The sequence below is a fragment of the Drosophila ficusphila genome, unplaced genomic scaffold (assembly GCF_018152265.1).
Source record: "Drosophila ficusphila isolate 14025-0441.05 unplaced genomic scaffold, ASM1815226v1 contig_286, whole genome shotgun sequence".
Lineage (NCBI taxonomy): Eukaryota > Metazoa > Arthropoda > Insecta > Diptera > Drosophilidae > Drosophila > Drosophila ficusphila.
The window spans coordinates 7126487-7148233 of NW_025064189.1; the positions used below are offsets into that span (position 1 = coordinate 7126487).

A 21747-nucleotide genomic window follows, 5' to 3' on the forward strand; every position below is an offset into this window, starting at 1 on the left:
TTAATGGTAGGAAGAAGTGCATTAAAAATGCAGATACAATGCCCCGAAAAATGCCTGACAGGCCAGAAAGGGGAAAATCGGGCGGCGAGATGGGGGAAATGGCTTTGAGGGCGGTTCTCTGTGTGCTTGTGCAAATTTCAAGTTGTCAATTTATGATTATGGCACCTCATGAAGCGAGGCAAAATGTAAATTATACGCCAGCGTCGCTGCGAAATGAAAACTCAAGCGAATAACAAGCCAAATTGCATGTGCGATGTACCGACTGGTGCAAAAAAAAAAAAAAATGGGAAAAAAATTCGTATAAGAGAGTTAGCCGGCAGACTTAAAGTTGGCTGGTTACATTTAACGCTTTTTAACGCCGAATCGACTGCACTCACTCAATACACTTACGAATTCACTCGCTGCGGAGTCGTTGTTATGTAAATGAGAATCGCGATTTTCCACCTGCCCATTTCACTCTATCGACAGGCAGCGCAGGTGCAATCAAATATTACGTATACGCCGCGTTGTGCACAATAGTTAGCAATAAAGTTGGCAGGGCAGAAGGAGCCGGCTGAAGGGCAGCCGAGGCAGTGACTTGGCTAGCAAACTGTCAATTTGGTCGTTGTTGTTGCCTTTATTGCTCCTTACCTTATAACAACGTTAAGGGGAACGAGAATATTGAATTACTCGAAATGTGTGGAAAATGAGCGGAAAGAAATGGCATTACAAGGGCCAACGGGACTCCATTGAAAGTTGCGGAAACTTGAGCTTTAAAATGCAATCATTGATGTGGGGTTTTTGTATCCTTTAAAGAGGATTCCTGTAAATAAGAAACAGTCTTTTAATTAAGAGTTGTTTTGTTGTGACATGGTTAAAGATATGGATTTTTTGGATATTATAATCATAATCCATAATTCTGATTGGTTATTCTTTTATCACCACAAACTTTAAGAAAACTTTTCAATAACATTGAAGGAAAAGTAATGTTCACTTATACATCTTTTTGAATCTTTTCTGTTTTGGCAAGGTTCCAATTTCTTCATAACTTTTAATACATGATGCATTATATTTGGATGAAAAAAAGAAAGAAAAAGGAGGAAGCCCGAAAATTCTTCAGGAGTATTTCATTCCAATTCCCGTCCTCACTTTTAACAGAGCTCATAGGATTTGGGCTCTCAATCCTTTTTGTGCAGCAAATAGGTATTGTACTTTTGGTGTGGAAAGCGAGAGGAGCCCGTACCGTATGCACTCGTTTGCGTGGAAAGCTCTCCCGCCTGCAATGCTCATGTGTGAGGGGCATAAAATTTGATTGAGATTGAAAGGTGTAGCCTACTTTCAGGCGCAAATAAATGCATGTAATCAAGCGAAATGGCAGTGGGGCAAATGAGATCGTCGGCAGGGGCGTGGAAATAGGAAAAAGGGGTCATTGCATTTGAATTTGCATTTGCAAATAACGCCCCTTGGACAATAATTGAAATTTGATTTGATTAGTCTCGATACTGCGGTTGTTGTTGATGTGGCTGCCTCTGTAATTTCAGTTGTGTCTGGCATTTCGTTAAATGGAAATGTCAAATTAATTTAATTGTATTTTTGCTGCCGCGCTTAAACGCGACGCCTTTGCAAATCCCTTTATAATTAAGTCGTCCGCGAATGAAAAAGAGCGGTGGTGGAAAGAAAGTCATTTAACAATATGAAAAGCATCTCCACTCCCACCATAATTGAACTATTTGGTTTTCATAATTGAAATTTTCCCCAGACAATTCAATAATAATTATACAGAGATGCTCTGTCTGTCTCCTGCGGCACGTGAAAAATTTAATTAAGTAACTTATTGCTATTATTTGCATTCCTTTCTGCGGTAAGGATAATTCATCGAGTTTTTTCTGCACAACTTCAGCCTTTGTCCTCGACGTAATTAAATATATATTAAATATTTGGCGAGCGATAGCAGAAAAAAACTATAATTTAATATGTTGTTTCGCCTCTATTTTCCTCAGCCAAAGTGGTTCGATATTATTGCCGAGATATTTGCGCATATTTGAGCGCTTTAATGGGGCCATATTGATAAGCAGGTGAGGGGAAAAACGGGGACAGCCCGAATGGTAAATGATGAAAAATGCTCTGCATTTTCCGCACCTTTTTTGTGTGGCCAACCAAAATAAAAAGGAGCAAAGGAAAAATCCAAGAAATAAAGAAGCCAACGCACAAATATTGGTTCGCTATTTTTTCGAATGAATTATGACTGCGCCGGTTGGTTGGTGGTTTTTCGAGGGATGAGGGGGATGGGGGATGAGGGGGGAAATGGGGGACTTGAAAGGAACTCAGTGGCGCGGAGTGCCGGAAAAAGAAATTTTCAAGAGGGTCGGTGATTGGACGAGTGGCCAACCAAAAGGTGTTCGGAGGTAGTTGAGCAAATAGTTTTATTGAAACCGATATTAGCATATGGCAGGAATCGAGGGAAGCAAACAAAGGGGAGCCGAGAAAATATAAAGGGAAAAGCTGACAGATGGCAGAGAGCTAATCAGAAGGGGAAGGAATTTCCATTTACGAATTGTTATTTTAATGGTGTTTACTAGAGATTTTAATATTTATTCTGTTTCTGGAATGATTTTAAACCATTTTTACTTGGATATTATTTTTGTTGGTCAACATTAAAATAATGTTAGTAATATCTGTAGCTCACCAAAATAATAATTTAAACAAATTTCAACAGTTGTCTTTGGTTATTTTCCTCTTCCTTGAGAGTCCTTTGAGTTCTGCCCCAAGGAACATTTTGTAAGATATTTCTTAAGTCCCTCAGATATTCCTCGCTGATCCTGCGCCTCTGATTTCCTTACTCTGCTCCCATTTCTGCGTTCTTTTTGTTGTTTTTCTTTCGGCACGCGTTGGCCTCTTTGTTGATTGTTCGCCTTTCGCCTCCACCTCCCTTTATTTTCCTTTTTCCGCTTTCTTCGCTTCTCCCCAGGATTTTCTCAGCTGCTCCTCCTTCTTATGGCGAACCATTGTTGTTGGTTTCTTTACTGACAACATAATAATAAGTTTTCTCGCTCTCCCCCTATATGGTTTATGTTGTTTTTCCCCCGCCGTCGCTGTGTTGCGGGCAACACTTTCAAAGGCCAACCTGCAGCTGCTGCCGCTTCTTCCTTCCTTTCTCCTTTTGCCTTTCTCCTTTTGCCTTTCTCCTTTCTCCAGATGTTGTTGCTGTTGTTATTGCTCTTGTGGTATTGAGCGCAAAAGTTTACGGAAGGCGGGAGTCGGGGGGGAGCTACAAAAATATAATGCACGCACATACGGGACACTAACCAAAATGGGTAGGAAATAATTTCAGGGGTATTAGTATCAATAAAAAAAACCAACTTATTATGACAATTTAAATGTGGGCACGAGCGTTTTTTGTTTATTATTGAAAAAGTATACACGCACACATACAACTTAACTAAAAAAGAGTTAAATGATTTTAGATCCCTCATAAAAGTGTGGAAAGTAGCATGTGCGGTTTTGTTCAACACACTTTCAATTGATTTTGCATAACTCAGGATTTTCTGTTTGAGGAGGAGAAGTAGTTAATTTCGTCGGAGCATCCATATTTCTTGCCGTGTAAACAGGGCAACTGGCCATAACTGCATGCTTTCGCCTCTGCTTGTGTGCGTGAGTGAATGTCCTTTATGAGAGCGTGTGTGTGTGGGCGTACCGCTGCCATTCCGCCAACTTGGATTTCCCTTCCTTTAGCTCTTTATGGCGATGGCCGCCCAATGTTTTTCGCAGCCGTGTCCTTTACACACACTTTAAATTATTTATTTTTACACTTTTGCTGTAACACATTTTCCGCTGTCCGTGTGTGCGTGGGCCATTGTGTGTGTGTGAGTGTACGAGTCTGAGTTGTTGTTGCAGCCTACAAGAGCGGCCAAAGTTGCTCGCTGTATTTGTATTTGCACATGTTCACGCTGGCTATCCTCTATCCCCGCCCCCTTCTTACGCCCCCTCACGGCTGCAGAAACTTGTAAATTATTTGCCTTTTGCCTTTATTCCTTACACATACGCGCACAAATTGTCTTGAGTTTATGTGTTAAACTTTACATCCCATCCTTGGCGGGGGCGGGGGGCGGGGGGCGTGGAAGTGGGTGCCTGGATTATGGGCGGTTGGGGGTTGGAGGTCGTTGGGTGGTGCGTCATTGTGGTGCTCAGTGTTTCAGCCGAATACACTTAGAAACTTCGTTAAATTGACTTTTGGATTTTAGCTTTGAACATATCACATGAATAAAATTTTTGTTTTGATTTTTAATTTTTCTGTACTTCAACATTGTTAACGGAGCTATTTTCTTGTAAGTGAAATCGAAGCAATATTTGCACTGCTATTTTCTCACAGTGAGCTCTGCTTGGCATGTAAATGATATGTTCCCTTCGGCCACGTCCAAACTCAGAAGATGGAAGCGCAGAAGACGACGAGATGGTTGCCTTTTATTGCTCCTACGCCTCTGCATTGGACACCCCCACTCGCCCCTCTGTTTTGTTCAGCTGTCGTGCCCGTTGAACAAATGAACAACATAAATAATTGCAAAGGCATACAAACACACACACATACGTATACACATACACGCGTTCTGGGGAAACTCGCACGCACACTGACGAAGAGTGGGAAAATCGCAAGATTCCCCAAGAAACGTTTGCAGCCTTCGAATTGAGATAAATGAGCAGCAAAAGTGATTCAAAGTCAGCATCCTCGCCAGCAACAATTTGTGCCCCAGAACGTTAAACTATGGCGCTTTATCTTTACACATTAAATGGATTTATTGGGGGGATAACTGAAAACTACTTCCAAAGATAGTGGCTACTATGTTGCGTTTAACCAAGGAAATTGTATATCATCGGGATACATATTTTAATTTATTCTTTAATATTTAGCTGCACCGCAATGGAGTTTGATTCGATAACCAACCGTTTACTGGATTTGCCTTTTTATTTATTAGCGGTTAAAGTGAGTCATAAACAAACAAATATTGGGTAATTCTGTATGGTTTATCTTAATTGGTTGCTGACGCAGTAGTATCGAATCATAAGCTGGAGTGCTAGCTGCTATCAATATCCACATAATTGCAAATACTCCAGAGGCACGCGCTACTGGCAACTTCCCACTCCGATTTCGATTTCGATTTAATCGGCACTCGAGAGTTGACACCCCGCACACTAATTGCCGCAACACCCTCGTGGGTATTAAGGTCTTACCTGCCCCAACCCCCTCCACCAGCCCTTGCCACGAAACTCAACTGATAACAGACCGCAATCGAAACCGAAATCGAAATGGGAATCGGAACTCGAACCGAATCGCAATCCGAATCACAATCAAAAGCCCGACAGTCGTGTAATTGCAGATACAAATGCGATTACACTAAGTAGCTTGTCTCGATAATAAATGTGTAGTGGGTAGTGTGTAGTGGGTAGTGGTAGTGGGTGGCTTGCACCGTTACCTTGTCTATGTCTATGTGGAAATCGAGTGTGAGCCTTGCTTTCACTTTCCGCTCGCCTTGCACGCCGAGCATCCAAGTTCGTTTGTTCTCGAGTCGTATACGTAATTAGCATCACGGCGTATGCTAAATATATTTTCCTAGGAAAACTTGTTCTCCTCTCCGCTGCTTGTTCCTCTCTTTTTACTGGCTCTAGGTATCGTCAAAGTGTTTTGGGTTTCTCTGGGGTAATTATATGCCAGATTTAAAAAGTGATTGCCTCGTAAAAATAAAATGAATGGCTTGTTTGCACTAACGTTAATGTTACTGGTAATCTCATGCATATTGCACTAACAGCAGTTTTTTACCTACTATTTACTTATATAAATTTTAACGAACTTATAAAAGACCACTTGAACTTTTCTCGTTCTTAAGAATTGCATTTCCACAGAATCTTTGTAAGCGTTTTCCAGTCTACGCCTGGAACTCTCTTTGTCTCCCTCTCCCGCAATCGCTCTCTTCCTTCCACTCTCTTCCCGTTGTTTTCACCTCTCGCTCATCCCGTAAGCATATTACTAACAACTCTGGTCTGGCCGGTTTTACGGTTTAATGGCTCTCAGGCTTACGCTCTTTCAAATCCCCAATTCTCCACTCTTCTCGGCAGCTCTCTCCCCCACTCCCATTCTCTGCTTTTCTTCTGGGCTAACGCTCAGTTTTATCTGGAACTTCGCCGCCGTCAGTCAATTCCAATTTCCAGGCGGTTGTGTTTCGTCTTCTTTTTTTCGTGCAGGTGTAAACAATCTTAATTAGTATTGTTTCTAGTGCTGTCGTTCCCTTCAATCTTCAGTTGTTATCAGTCGCGTAGTGCTAATCGTCTTTATCTCAAGTGCTCGTGCCCCGTAAAAAGTCGCCGAAATTCTTTTTTCGGCCAATCACTTGTATCAATAAATAATTAGAGGTTATCGCTCTGTGTATTTTTAAAACATAAATTAATGCGACTCAGCAGAAAGTTTAATTAATGAGAGGTAAGCTGTAAAATCGGTATCTCTCTTTCCCCCTTACATTCCCTGACAAGTGGCAATAACATGGCATGAGTGAGCGAGAGGGAAACAGAGAAAGGCGGTGGAGTTGAAAGAACGCGACAAGATAAAGCAATAAACGAAAATTGCAACAAGTTTGCGCGTTTAAAAACAATTGCATTTCCATTTAATTTTAAAACGAAAATCTCGATGCTGTAGCATCAACATCAGCAGCAGCAGCAGCAACAACAACTCAACTCAATTAAAAACCTTCGGCGGCCGGCAAAAAAAAAGATGAATTGAATTGTGCAAACACAGTGAAAGCAAAAACAACCAACATAAACTTTAACGCTGCGCGCCGTTACTCTTTTTTTCCAAAGCTTTTTGCTCATATATGTAAATCGGATGTAATTACAGTAAATATCAAGTAGCACATACAACCGACTACAACAAAAATTTTTAACATCATTTTTAAGCTTCACGGTGACCCAAATATGAACAAAATAATGCTCAAGATAATCTTTACTTATATTTTTGAAAATAATGAAAAAAGTAGTTAAAATCTGCTCCACAATTATCCTATAATGTATAATACTACTTTATGGTGTTAAGTGGTAAACCATATCAACACCAACTGATAAGTTAAATTTACAGTTCCAAAGTTACAAACATAAATTTTATGAATGACAAAGCTTTCGAGCATTCCAAGTGGTTTTTTGTTTGCTAGAAACAAATACAATTACTGATTGCAACTAGATTGCACCTTGTGGTTTATTGAGTAAGGTGTTATCACATCAGTGCCATTCTCTTGAACAACGTGCCTTAAAATAATTACACTCGATTGAATTACTTTCAAAAAAATCCTCTTGAGATTTAAATCATTTACCTTTGAACATGTTTATTAGGAATTTAAAAATAGAAAAACCCCATGATTAAATTATTTAGATAGTAGGATCTTGATTTGCCATGACCAGCAAATTTTTTGCTTAATCTTCCACCTTATAAACTAATCAGTTCAAGTCACTTTGTTACGTAAGCTCTTGAAGTTTATGCTAACCAATATTGATTGTATCTCGACTTTTTTATTTTTTCGTTAACTTTTTTGCTACTTTCTCGCTGTTTATGATTTTTATAGCCCTTCCACGCGACTAAACAAATTGCATTTATTTTATAGGTGAATCTATCAAAAACAATTCCCTGCACAATTTTCAATCAACTTTATTATGCGATGTTTTTGGGGGCTTTATATGGCCAGGAAAAAAAATGCAATTCAGCTTTGTGCTTCCATTTTTAATGCGTAATCAATTGAAACTCGATGACGGTCAGATGTTGAGTGTTTGAAAATTAATAAACCGAAATTGGAAACTGTCGTTGAGTTTTGAGAGGGCGGTTAGAATTTCATGAGCTGCAATGAATTCCCATTAAAAGTGCCGATAGATTGGCTTAGGGAACTCTGGGAGTTTGACTATGTTTTCAATTTTGAAAAACCCATTCAGGTATTTTAAGTGCTTGGATACGCATCTAAATGAAGGGGAGCCATATCGTTGGGGCTAGTTTCTACACCGAGAAAAAGTGAAAGAAAAAGTATGCTGGAATAGTTGATTAATTTTTTATAGAAAGATATAACCACCTTAATTTCAAAGTTGTCAAATGCGTAAAATAAATTCTTTGTCCCCGCTTGCTTTGCGTTTTTTAATTAAAATCAAAATCTTTATTTATTAAGCTTTTTTTTTTTCTGTTTGAAACAATTTCCTCGCTTTTGGCGCACTTGCTAAGGTGAAGAGGAGCGAAACTGCAGCAGTTTGCCCCAAAACATCGAATCATCAAAATTGCATTGAAACTATTTCAACTTTTCCGAGCAGAGTGAAGGCGGCTTGGAAAAATGGAAAAGCGGGAAAGTGGGAAAGTCGGAAAGGGGACGGGGACTTGGTGTTAGTTGGTGTTTTCTGGCAACTGCAGAGATGCCGCTTAAAAATTCATGAGTGCGAAAAGCCACAGCAGGAAAAGTCGCATATAGAAGCAGTTGAGAGGGCGAGCAAAGTTTCGACAGGCAAACGAAAATCATAACGGAACCAAGGAGGATTGTGCCGACGGACTTTCCTTCCCCTCGCCCTCCTTTAGACTCCTGGACTATGGGAATGAATGTTTATTGAAAGACAATGTCACTACAGAGGGCCAAAGAAAAGCTGGAAAACAGGCGAAGTGCAGGAGGAGTAAGGACGAAGGCAAGGACAGCGGAACTCGCGACCAAAAAACCTCAAAAAGGCATAAAATGTCAGAGATTTGACGCTCGGGGAGATTCGGGTAGTTGGGTCTTGTGGTCCCTCCAGGAATTGCTAGCTGCTCATATGCAAAGCCGACTACAGTGGAAAAAGTACTTATTATTAAGAAATGCTCTCCGCAGCTGGCAAACTCTTTGGTTATTTAACCAACAATTATGACAAAGTCTGGGCGTTCAAAATTGGTTTAACAAGGCTTAAGGCTTTTTTAAAAGATATAAGTAAAGAGTTTTGTAACCCAGCTCTTTGTATCAGGTTTTGGGTTAAGTGTAGGCTATTATTTTCTGAGTTTCCACTGTAGGCAAATGCGAGAAATTGGACTGAGGACTTCGGGCTGCTGTCATTGTCGTTGGGCAACAAAACCTACTGCAGCAGCGCAAGAAAACACTGCAGAATACGAATGCGAATACGAAAACTGGTCTCCGGATTGGAGTTGGTCTGGGGAAATGGGGCTGGGCCAGACTTTTGCTTTTCATTCATACGAAATTACCTGCGGCCAAGAGCTTAATGCCAGTTGGACTGCAAAATCCACTTAGGAAGTTGATACAATCAGTTCCTCTCCGGCCAGAGATGCAACCCATCCGTAGCAGCTCCATCCCCACATCCTGCTGCTGCTCCTCCATTTCCCAGTGCAAACTGTGGTCTGCATGAAGGACGAGAACGGAGATGTGGATGTGGATCTGGCTGTGGATGTAGATGGATTCATTAAAACGAATTGCTGCGAGTTTTAAGGCCTGCCTTGCAACGAATGGCAGCCTACGTTGTAAATACAGAAAAAAATACTTTTGGAGTTTAAAATTTTAATTTCATTTAACAATCGATGAACTCAAGGAACCCACTGAAACATTGGAGAACCAAAATTTTGGAAGGGAATAATAATTATGAATAATAAATTTAAAGGCTTTCTTGAAACTTAATGCCACGTTACAAATTATTTCTCCAAGTGCACGTTTATATCTTTGTCTGAGTGTCTGGCAGGCAGCTTTGTGTGTGTGAGTTGTTTTTGGGGTTTTGTTTCGGGACTCATTGACGTGCAACATATATGGCGAGGGGGCGTGGCTGGTCTGCGGCTACTGGGGATTGGTTTTGTTTGCGCCGCAAAGTATGCAACGGCTGCTGGTTGCAAGTGCCCATGGGAAAGGGGGGCGTAAAATGGGTTAAGGGGGTGGGATGGGTTTGCGGAATGAAATTTGGCTTTGCTGCCTTATGTCGGTTAAAACTTTAGGCCCCCATCTCTAACTGGCCACAAGTGGAAAACGCATTAAAACTGCAAATTAACTGGAGAATAGAGCTGATGGTGATGGTGATCTAGAAAGCGGCCTAATTAGGGGAAGAGGCTCCGCCCTTCGGATTGCATTCGAGAGGCCAGTCATCTGGGCTCCGTTAATTATTTATGCTTTACATTTAAATGCACAGCTTAGACTAAAACACACACTCCAAGCCGGGTGTGTGTTTCTATGCCTTTGAGCCGTTCCACTTTCGAGTGGAGGAGGCAACGGCTGGGGCAACACTTCCGCATCGGGAAAAAGAAAGCATAAAGCACAGCATACAGACGCCTCCGCACTCACACACACTCACACTCGTACACACACTCGTACATCGAGAAAGGCAGATAGGCTGACATATTGTGCTTACGCATACATTTGCACAGACAAACACAGACCCAAAGAGCATCCAACAACCAACATCCTGCATCCTAAATCCGAAGTGGAACGGAGTCGAGTCCCCAGACCGACTGAACTCCATGTAACATGTTAATGAACTGCGCCAACTGTGTTTGCACAGAACTTAGTGTAATGTAATCCAGCCTGGGCACAGAGCCTAGCTGGGAACCCTCAAGTGCACTGAAGGAAAAGAGGGTTTATAATGTCAATAAATCAAAAAAACATGTCAATAAATCAAAACTTTAATTCCTGAAGTTCTTGAAATTCTTAACAATTTTTAAGTACCAAATCTCAAAATAGTTTGCTTTGTAAACAATTGTTTTAAAAGACATACTGATAATTTTTATTTTCCAAGATGGAAACCTTTTCTAGGCACCCACAATGAAATATTTTCTACGGTGTAAAAGTGTACCCACGCACACCCACGCACACCCACACACACACACACACACACACACAGGGACCCACTCACACCTCAACGCCCGATGTGTCGAATGTTACGCTAAGGAGTAACTTTGACATTTACCATTCAAGGCTTATGAGTGCCACCACAGCGGGGGAGGACCTCAAAGGGGGAGTGGGAGGGGGTAGGGGAAGGGGAAGGGTCCTGAAAGGGGGACGGATATGTTGTAACCCGCCCGGGCAATTGCCTTATGGTTATTTTCATAGCCCTGGCCTGGCCACAAAACTGCGAGCCAAGTGTGACACCGACATGGACAGGGAATGGCAAAGGACCAGCAACTTGAATGGAGGCCGGGCGGATTCGGTGGGTGGCAAAAGGACGAAAAGCGAAGGACGCTGGCTGGGTGGCAAAAGAAATGAGTTTGCAACGGCGACAATCCAGCTGGGATTTTCTCATTTTCTTCTTCTCGGCATAGAGGTTTTTCCTGTTTTTGCTTTTGTTGTGCTACGGAAAGGACACGTAAGTGCAAAGGCCCTACACATAGGACATCATCAGGTGGAAAATTAAATTGCATTTAAGCCAATTGACAGAGGAGGACGTGGCCGCATGTGCTGATGAATACGCCTAGAAGGTGGCAACTGCCTTCGTAAATTATTGGACGCAAATTCAGCAAAAGGATGTGCGCACCTTGCAAATTTGATAGGATTAAATTGTATTGGTTGGAGAAGTCAGCACAAATCGGAAGAGAATGCACTTAAATTATTGCTGCGTTGAAAAACAGAAGTTCGTAAAATGAGATGCATAATAGGACAATAATAAATCATATTTTATAGCATTTTTTAATGACATTATTTAAATGTAAAAGAGTTCAGCATACGTAAAGAAATGAATTTGTTCAACTGGCTTTTAACAATTCACCGCACAGGAAAACATTTTAGCATTCAATTTCTGAATTTAACTTTTGCAAGAGACTTTGTTTTAATTGAGCTTAATCTGGGATAATGTTTTGTTCCACCCGTAATCCCTTTTTTTAAATTCTTTATACCGAAATTGACATAAACGAGAGCAAAGAAGATAAGTTGAATTTTTTCTATGTGCAAATCGGGTGTAGTTGTTAAACGTCATAATTATTCATATTGTTGGCTGAAAGTCAGGGCGAAATGAAGAGGAGCAGATAACTGTGGGTGGGAGAGGACAGGTCCAGGCCACTTGCACTTGCTGCAGTGTCATATTAATTTAGTCAAGTGGCCACTTAAATTTTGCCACGACAACTACAACAGAGCGAGACGGGTGTATTCCGAGGGATAGAGACGCCTATACCACAGAGGAGGACGAAAGAGAGGAAGCGAGCGGAAGGAGAAGGACGTTAAATGTGCAAACGGCAGTGCCAGGATGTCCCGTCTGCCGTCTCTTTCTTCTGCTTTATCACCACCTCCTGCCGTCTCTTTCTCTTTGAGGTTGGAGTGTCTGTGTGAGATTTGCATAAGTGCATGGGTATTAGTTTGGGTAGAATGTCACTGACTTTTGTCAGCCGCCTGTCAAATGGGCGCCCAAAAGTGTGCAAAGCGAAAGCGGTGAAAGTGGAAGGAGACGGGGGCGAGACCGCAAGACAGAGATAGCAACAGCAACTGCGACAGCGACAGCGGCGGCGGCAGCGGCAAGAATGCCTAATGATTACAAATTGCCAGTGGCAATTTTAATAACCGCCACGACCGCAGAGCAATAAATAAAACTCACAATAAACACATTGCAACAAAGGAAGTGCGGCGGGCGGAGGCAGGACAATCTAGAAGCTAAAAGCGGCTTTAACGCATAGCTGCGATTAATATTAATTTCATGCGGTGCAGCGCACAGTTGGAGGCCATCCAACAGCCAAGTCAAGTCAAGTTAGCCCGTCAGCGGGGCTTTAAACGTGCTATAAAGCCCGGCAAAATGCAGTCCTGCAGTCCTGCAGATGAAGATGCAGATGCTGATGCTGATGCTGATGAAGTGAAGTTGATGGGCCTGAAAAAGGGGCAGGGAAATGGGGCACAAAGACGAGGACAATGCCGCCACATCATGCGCATCATTAGCCGAGAAGCGGAGCCAACTCTGCAGGGAATTCAGTTTGCACACAGAAAAAAATAAAAAATAAAAAAGGTTAAAAAATAATAATTACCAATTAGTTACATCTCAGAACACCTTTCTATAAATATTATTGTGTTCTCAGTAAAATAAGAATAATATATACTGAAAACCATCGTTGGCTTTCACCTTAGTTTTTTTTTCCAAACCGTATCCCTTCTTTTTTCTGAAGTGCACTTTAATTCAGTGCAAGCTGCTTGGCAATTCCCCCCTCGCATTTTCCAGCTCATTTCGGCTGCAAGAGATTTCCCAGCTCAGTTTTGTGCTCTACCAGAGGACTTATCCCCAAATCGTTGCGCCGCTCAATGCCAGATAACCAGATTCTAATTGGTATCCATAACTGTGGGGGCGCAACCCCAAATTTGATACACTCGAGAGCTCTCGTCTTGTACGCAGCCACAAAACACCACTCACCTAAACACACTTGCACGGTTTTACCCCATTTGCATATTCATTTTCCACATAATCATCATCATCATCATCGTCGTCAGCCCCGTGTGTGATCCGCACTGATGGAAAACTATCAAATTCATGGAGTAATTAACAAAGCTGCGAAGGGGGGGAAATGGAAAATGAGGAGCGGACGGGTTCGCCAGCATTTGGCCGCCTAAAAATAGAATTTAATTTGACTTTTGCCAGTTGGCAGCCGTACACCTGTGGGGAAACGGATAGGGCTTGGGGATGGGGTTCCCCCTCCGACGTGCTGACAGCATTAATTTCAATGCGGTTGTGTGATTTTGCCGCTTGCCATGTCAGCCAGTTGCTTAAAGCCACGAATAAACATTGCAAATTAATTCGGAAAAGCCTTTTAACCAGAGTGTGAATTTTCCCCAACTGAAATGCAGAGCTCAGTGATTAAACCGGAAACTATTTAGCTTCTTAATAGTATTTATTTTTTTTTTAAATTAGATTTTGTCCTAACTTGTGGATGCTTCTTAGTTCAGTAACAATAATTTTCCATTTTCAAAATCGTAGAACAGCTTTGCACTTATCCTTCTCCAGTTTTAAGCTCGGCTTAGAAGACAACTGAAACAGTAATGTATTTATATGAAGAACACTTTTGCTAAAAGCCAAAATAAAAGCTGGTGGGCTAATGGAATCAGGTGATTAGTGCTAGAAATATGTACAGACCTCTCTGAGGATAAACTTCAGTTTAAAATGCTGCAGTCTGCAGAGTTAAGCTGCCTTCATTCCCGCATTTCTGACCCATTCTTTCGTTTTGCTCTCTCTTTGCAGCTCTTCGGTGCACGGCAAACGGCAAAACTAATTTATAGCATTAAAAATGCATATTTTCTAGCAGTGCGTCGCCGGTTTTTATCATTTGCCAGCAAAGGCGAAAGGCGAAAGGCAAAAGGCGCATTCCACCAGCAGCTGTGCCAGAAAACGAGGAGAGGAAAGCGAGGCTAAGACGACACGTCGGTCGACAATTGGACTTAACTGCGGAGGATTTTGAGTCCGAGTCCGAAAGTTCTTTAGTCATCAGCCGAAGGAGCGTAGGATAATTCACATTTTTTCACGGCTCTGGCAACGAAATGGCTTTTCTATGTGCACCGGTAAGTTTCACTTTATTTCGCTGGCTCCCTCTTTCTCCCTCTTTATTTTCCCCAATGTCCCCCATACATCATGTCCCGATACTGCAGTAAAAATTATAAGGAAATGGTTTGCACTTATGGCGAACATCATTCTTAACGTGCCATACGCTGCGTATGCGTGATATTTTTCCCCCATTAAACTTTTCCGCGCTCGTCACTCATCGTTCGCAAGTGATTTTAATAATGTGAAAAATGTCAGATCGTTATGTTTAAACTGCCGCATGAAGCGATACGGTCCCAAACTCCCGCATTGATGGATTGCACGTTGCGAAATTAATCATACGCCGTGTGTGCTGCAACCTCTTTATGCCTCTTTAAGTGCGCCGGATAATGGCGTTGGATCGCCTGGGAGTTCGCTGGGGTTTCGGCCGAAAGTGTTGACAAATAAACACATGCCATAATACGTGCAAACTCTGGCAGGAATAACGAAAACAACAGCTACGGATGGATAGATAGAAGCCGAAAATGGAGAGTTTGCCTTGTATTAACAGCTGGCCGCACTGTCAATATTCCTCGAAGACTCCAAGGATCCAAAGGATGCGGGGCGCGTCGAGCTGGTGCAAGCAGCCAGCAATGACAATGGCGGCACCCCGAAAGCCAGCAGCCAAGACAGGCTGGAGGCCCATCTGCCAAACTGTTCGACAGTGGAAACGCCCGCTGATTGGCGAGCCCCTTCGGAAAGTCCTTCTGAAATGCAAACTAAATTAAGTTTAAATTAAATTACATTTATTTAATAAGACATAAGTTTCCACAAAGTGATTCCAGGAATGCTGTCATTGATGGTGTTTGTAATGTTTTTGTAAGCTGAAAAGTAGGCAACGTTTTTGCGAATTTATTAAATGGCCTTAAATTACCTTAAATGGCTTTGTATATTTAAGTAAAATCTTGTTGAAAAAAGGGAAAATATTTTTAAATACTGACAGTTTTGAGAACTTACGGGTTTATCCACTTTTGTAAAATAGTTGTCATGTTAAGCTTTTAAGTTTATCTTATTAAAATTCCTCACCGTACTGTACTGCTCCTTTTTTTTTTGTTTCTCCACTGCTCCACTGTTCGAAGCCCGAATCCTTCGTCTGTCTATCCCTTTTGGCCGTGCCGTCGACTGCCGGCTGTTGTGAGTGCTGATTGTCAAGTGCTCGACCCAGACACGTGCTTACACAGCTATCCACAGTTATCCTGCAGCTGCCACGCCCTGCGCCCCTCAATATTTGTTGAATTTCGAGTTAAGCAAACGTGCAAGTGTATTTCATTTGTGATATCATCGAGGGCCAGGACTGGGCAGCTGTGGGCAGCGTCCCGGCAGGAGTGGGGTGCCTCGGCTTACCCGATCCTTGGGCAAGGGTTTCCTGAGGCTTACGTGTGTGCGGCCATTAATGCAGCATTTAAGGATTTTGCGGTCGGAGCTGCATGCACTTCAATCGAAGCAGGGGGCGAAACAATGCCACATTCAAGTGCATTTGAGCAGCAATAATTTTTGCGGTGAGCAGAGACAAAAGCCTATTAATGAACACACAGCAACAACAACTTGAACATCCTGCATTCTATCTGCGGCTGCAGGTGTGTGCGTGCATTTTGTGTTCGAGGGGCTTTTATTTCATTTAATCAATCATGCATTTAGTGGACAAAACGTTTAAGACAAAAGCCCCCAAAGAAGCCGAGTTAAAAGGCTTTTCATCATTCAACTCGCACATGATTATGTCTCTGAATGGGAGTAATATCTCCAAGTATATATCGGGCAAAGTGGGTGGTTTGGGTTTACCCTTTCAGTTTGTGCGTCTAGTTAATTGAATTTTAAATTACTCCCCTCTCGAAAAATGATTAGCGGCCTCTCATGCATAAATAAGTTTTCAATTCGGTTCGCTAATTTGATTTGCCGTCGAGAGGCGGCTTCGAAGCTGACAAAGAGTATCAATTATCGTGGCCAGCCTAGAATTATGCCACAAGGATGGCATAATGCCCGACTACTCCCGATGGGCAGGACGAGAGCTGTGCGCCGAGTTGGAGGCCACTTGTCATAACTGCCAGAACCGGCCAGTCTAGAGACTGCAGGCAACTTTTTGTCAATGGCCAGGCCTCAAAGTTGCTGCACAATGAGAAAATTGGTGAAATAAAATCAATAACTTGTGAAGGAAATCATAGGAAAATGGAGGCAGAGTTAGTATGACTTACTAAGTCAGTATAAATGAACATGTGAACACTTTGTCATAAAAATTCTAGTAGTTGAATATTAAACTTACTATAGAAATACACCTTTAAGAAACTTTTATCCAAATTATTGCGGAGATATTTAATTGAATTTCTTACCTCCAATCAGAAATTCTTGAATATTCATTTATAAATACTTCCTTAATTGTATCTATCTCTCCGAAAGTAAGAATACAATTTTATAAAACTGGTCCAAGTCATCGTCCTAAAGCTCTTTACCGTTATCCTGGCTAATAACTTTTGCCTTTCTGACTTTATCAGCTCCAATCTTGATTGGCTATAAAGTTTGGACTCCAGCAGGTTATATATGTGTGCTGCTTATGCGAAATTTGTGATATTTTTCTGTGTGTGGAGCCGGGCCCTCACACACACACACACATACTCACTCGCCTATGAAAAACTGCTCAATGCTCGCACACACACACATACACAGACACACACACAATAGCCTGGCTGACTGCTTGCGTCATCAGCATCGTCAGTGGAGTATCAGCCTTGGCATGCAGTCAAAACGCAGCTTCTGGCCCCCGAATGCACACCCCCTTCCGCCTCTGCCCTTCCCCCCAATTCTTCCGCACTTCCTCGCCTTTCTCCGCAACTATTTTTCTATGTCAGGGGACGGAGGACATAGGGCACAGGACACGGGACACAGGACAGGCGAACTGAACTGGCGAAGCTGATGCAACTGCCCCAGACTGCGGCGGAGGCCATTGGATGTCATCAACTTTGCTCTGCCGAGAGCCTCCGCAAAGGCAGGGCAAACAAAAAGCTTAACCTCAGCACAAATTTAAGCAAATATTTGCCAGGCCTCCACCTTTCCCCCTCATTTCCCCAGCTCTCCTGGGGGGAGGCAACTCCTCCTCCTCTCCGTCCATTCGTTCCATTGATGCAATTGAAGCCGGAAGCAGTTCATTTTTATTTTGCCTCTTTCTGCGGTGTCAGCAAAGAGTTTAACATTAAGCAGGTGCAAGGAGGCGACAGAGAAAGAAATAAGCGATTGCTTTATAGTTCGGAAAACTATTAGTGGTAGTAGAAAAATAAATTGATTTGTTATTGAGACTAAGAACAATCTCGTTCGTGTGGAAAACATAGTTAGATAGTTGGATGTCGGAATTGTATTTAAACCATTTCCTAAAATGGTTGAATAAGCCTATAAAAAGTTTGGCTTCCATTTGAAATTTAAAATTGAATTTTGTTTACAAATCGCACCAAATAAAAGTTGAAATAAAACCCCTGTTTTATTGCATTTTTTCGCGGTGTCAAGGGATTTTCCCGAACTTCAGGGAAATGGCAGTCGCTTGATGCATGCACGATTTTAATCGGTTAAATGCCAGGGGAGAATGCAGGCCATATCTTCCGAGCAGTGCCAACTAATGATGCGCAAAATGTTTACAAATCATTTTGTCAATAACGAGGAAGGGCCAAAGGACGAGGAGGATCCCTTTGCGGGGCCCATAATTTGCCCACATTTCTTGCATTCATCCGTTGGATGGAGCGGCCATGAAAAGGTCATTAGTGTGTGCGTGTGCCTCTCTTTTTCCCCGCCAGTGTGTGTGTGTGTGTGTGTGTGTGTTTGTGTGTGACACAAATGGCCATTCAATATGCCAAGATGGGGGGAGGGGGGAAGGACATGAGCTAAAGCCAAAGCCATAACAGCCACATGCTTTTTTCCACAACATTAACGCAAATTGCAAATAATAAAAATTCAAAATACCGAACCGTAGAAAAAGCAGCACGTGTTGCTGTTTTTGTTTTTGTTGTTGTTGTTGTTGTGTGCCAACTATAGTGTGTTTGCCCGGGTGTGTGTTGTCTGAGTGTGTGTGAGTATGGGTCGAGGCTCAAGTGGGTGGTTAAAGGGGCAAAGGGTTGGGGGCCTAAGGCAAAACCACAACAACGAGGAGCCATGGGCACATTTATCGCAGCCAACGAGGCATTTTTTAAGTCCTGCAAAGGTTTACGTATGGCCAATGCGAAAAAAATGGAATAGATGGGGAAAAAAGCATGCACCATGGAAAAAGGGAGAACTGTGTGAGGTTTCCCAGGGTAAGTTCTCGGCCATTGAGCCCTGATTGATCCTTTGCGGGAAAACCTTGCAAGACTGCAGCTTGAACTTCGGAATTGTCCGTGCAGACACTGAAGCAGAAATATTTCAAAGGGACACAGAACTGTGGCTTGCAAATGAATAAAGCAATAAGCAATACAGAATCATAATAATTTTTTAATGTTGTTGGAATAACAAGTTTTTTGCCCCAGCAAAAGGTATCCACCATCCACCGCAGGATTCCTTGAATTTTTCCCCTGCCTGCGAATCAGAATGGAAATCTATTTTATGCAGTGGCACGCGGCCTGGCCAAATCCTGCGGATCGCCCGCCCACATATGTGGCTTTAGGAGGCGGGACTTCGAGCCACCCCTCTCCCTTCCTCCCCTTCTCCCTTTCTCCAATTCTCTGCTCCCTTTCTCCGGTCCGTGACTGTCGAGGCGTTGGCGTAAATGCTTTGCGTATGCATCCATGCATGCGACGCCATCTCGTGCAGCTGCCTTTTGGTCTCCTTCGTCCTTCGTCCTTCCTCGTTGTTCCTTGGTCCTTGGTCCCTCGTCCTCTTTTGCCGGACTCGGGCATCCAGGGCTGGCATACAATTTATGTGCGAAATATGGCGCCGCACACCTTTTACTTTGCGCTGCCTGGCTTCCACTTCCCTCCTTCTTTTCCTTTTCCATCGCCTTCATCCTTCTCCCACTCCTTGCCGCACTCCTTTGCTGTTATTTGTGACCGAACTGCCACGTGCGGGACAAAATTAAAAGCCTTTGCATGCTCCATGCTCCACTTCGAATCCTGCCGGAGTCCTGCTGATTTCGCATTGAATGCAGCAAAGGCGGCTGCACTGGGGAAATTTAACTACAGGGTCCTTGAATATTGATTTCAACTATTGCAACACAACCATTTTATATTCAAATATGAATCAATTTTTTTGGAATCAAACATATTGGGTATTTTACTTGGGATCGCAGATGATGTAACTGACTTAAGTTACTTTCTTATAAAAAGATACCCCTCTTAATTAATAAAATTTTGCGTTTTTTGAACAAAGTGCAGATTCAAGCTAATAAAATTGTACTTTTATCCATTTCAATTGCATCCTTCGCATAATGGTCAATGGAACAGCTGGCCAGAGTAATGACATGGCGACCATTGGTGACATATCGATGATCTCACCGCCCACGTCTTCCATCTCGAACGATCAAGATCCGTTTGGACAGCTGCCACCGCTACCACCGCCACTGCGTTCCACCCAAGTGCTCCAGCCGCTGAGCGTGTTTCCAGGTGCCGCCAATTATTTTCGGATTGTTTGAATTATTTCCCGCATATATATGTATATGTATATTTGCTGTACATATATGCGCCAATTTGTATTTGTTCTCCTCGTTGTTTGCCTGCAGTTCTTTCCCTTTTGTTTGGCCGTTATTTGTTTGTTCCCCATTTTTATTTTTTTTTTCTGCTTCCCATTGAGTTTGCCCAAGTTTTTGTATAGCCTTTTCGCCCATTATAAAGTTACTGTTGCACCTTTTGTAAAAATTCTTATTTGGTTTTCTTTTCTGTTGTACCATTTCCAATTGATTGCAACTTTAATTGGTGTGTAGATTGGGTTCTTTGATTGGTCGGTTCGTTGATTTGTTTTTCTTTCACAACAGCAACAACAACATACACACACACTCACTCACCCACTCACACATACACATACGTCGCCTGCATCACGAACACACTCATAGCTCACCTGTACAGGTGTAACCCTGTACGAATACCACTAGCTACACTCGAACATTGCCACAGAGAACCGCATTTTGTCCCTAACTTTTGTTTAGCATTTTCAGCAGCACTCGTCAATCAATCAATCAGTCAAATCTCAAAAACCAATCAGTCAAACAGTCGTCCATTAATATATCGAAGCTGATGCTATCTCTCTCTCTCTTTCCCACATACATACACACAACTTTTTTCTCTCTGTCTCTCTATTTGTCTAGTTCTCGTATATTTGCTTGCCGTTTGTATTGCCACTTTTTGACTATATAGAACAACAGTTTTTGTTTGTGTTGCCACAAAACCGAATCATTTCAAAGTTTCGAATTTTTCAAGTAGTTTTCAACGCTGCTCTGCCTCTGCTCTCTGTGTGTTTTTTACTGAAATTGTTTACTAGAGCGAAGCGAAAAACAAAAAAACAAAATACCAAAAATAACCAAAGGCTGCGACAGCCGCTTTGTAACGATTTTTTGAACGCAAAAATTACCTGTGTGTCCACCTTTAGCTGCCTTTTTGTGTGCTGTCCAAAGTGAAAATCAAATTCCAGCTAACAAATTGCCACATTTTGTGCTCTCTATTCTTCCATACAACCAACAACAACCTACAACAACAACTACAACAACGAACTACAATAACAACAAAATGAAAATGACAAAATCTCGACAATCTAAATATTTGCCTTGGTTCTTATGTTTATTTTAATGTTTGTCTTATTTTTAACAATATTTGTGTATCATATATAATGTGTAGAGTGAGTATACGAGATAACGAACAAAGAAACAAACAGCTTGTGATATTATTTTTGAGTTTGGTTTAATTTCGGTTCAGTTTGTGACGCTCTCTGTGTTTTCGTTTGCTCTTAAGGAGTGCATCCTTTAAAAAACTTAATTCTTAACAAAATTTCCTCATGCCTGGCAGTGTCCAATTTGAGCGAAGATTCCTACGATTATGTTTTTGGTGGTCGACGTAAGACTCCGCCCACAACAACGTCAACACAACTCAAGCTGACCTCACCGCCTGTGCGCTTGCGACCCGAAGGTGGGTACACCTTTAAATAGAGTCCTGCATGAGCACTATTATTATCTAAGTTGCCTAAGAAAATGAAGCTAGTTTATATGGTCACTACCTTTGTAGGGTTTTAGTTTTTTAGTAGGTTTATTTATGATAATTCTGCTAAGCGAACGTTTGGCGAAATTAATTAGATGCATTTCTTTATTAGCATAAAAAGGAAATTATGGTT

The 21747-nt window shown here is 42.1% G+C and overlaps 1 protein-coding gene across 1 annotated transcript in view; it reads left to right on the forward strand.

The window, feature by feature from the left end:
- The window catches only part of LOC108100386 (glucose transporter type 1), a 77236-nt gene that overhangs the window by 34355 nt on the left and 21134 nt on the right, over positions 1–21747 (forward strand). Inside the window, 3 exon segments of the mRNA XM_017204241.2 lie at positions 14149–14465; positions 19875–20033; positions 21426–21545. Coding sequence (XP_017059730.1) covers positions 14456–14465; positions 19875–20033; positions 21426–21545 — 289 coding nt within the window. The 5' untranslated portion in view covers positions 14149–14455.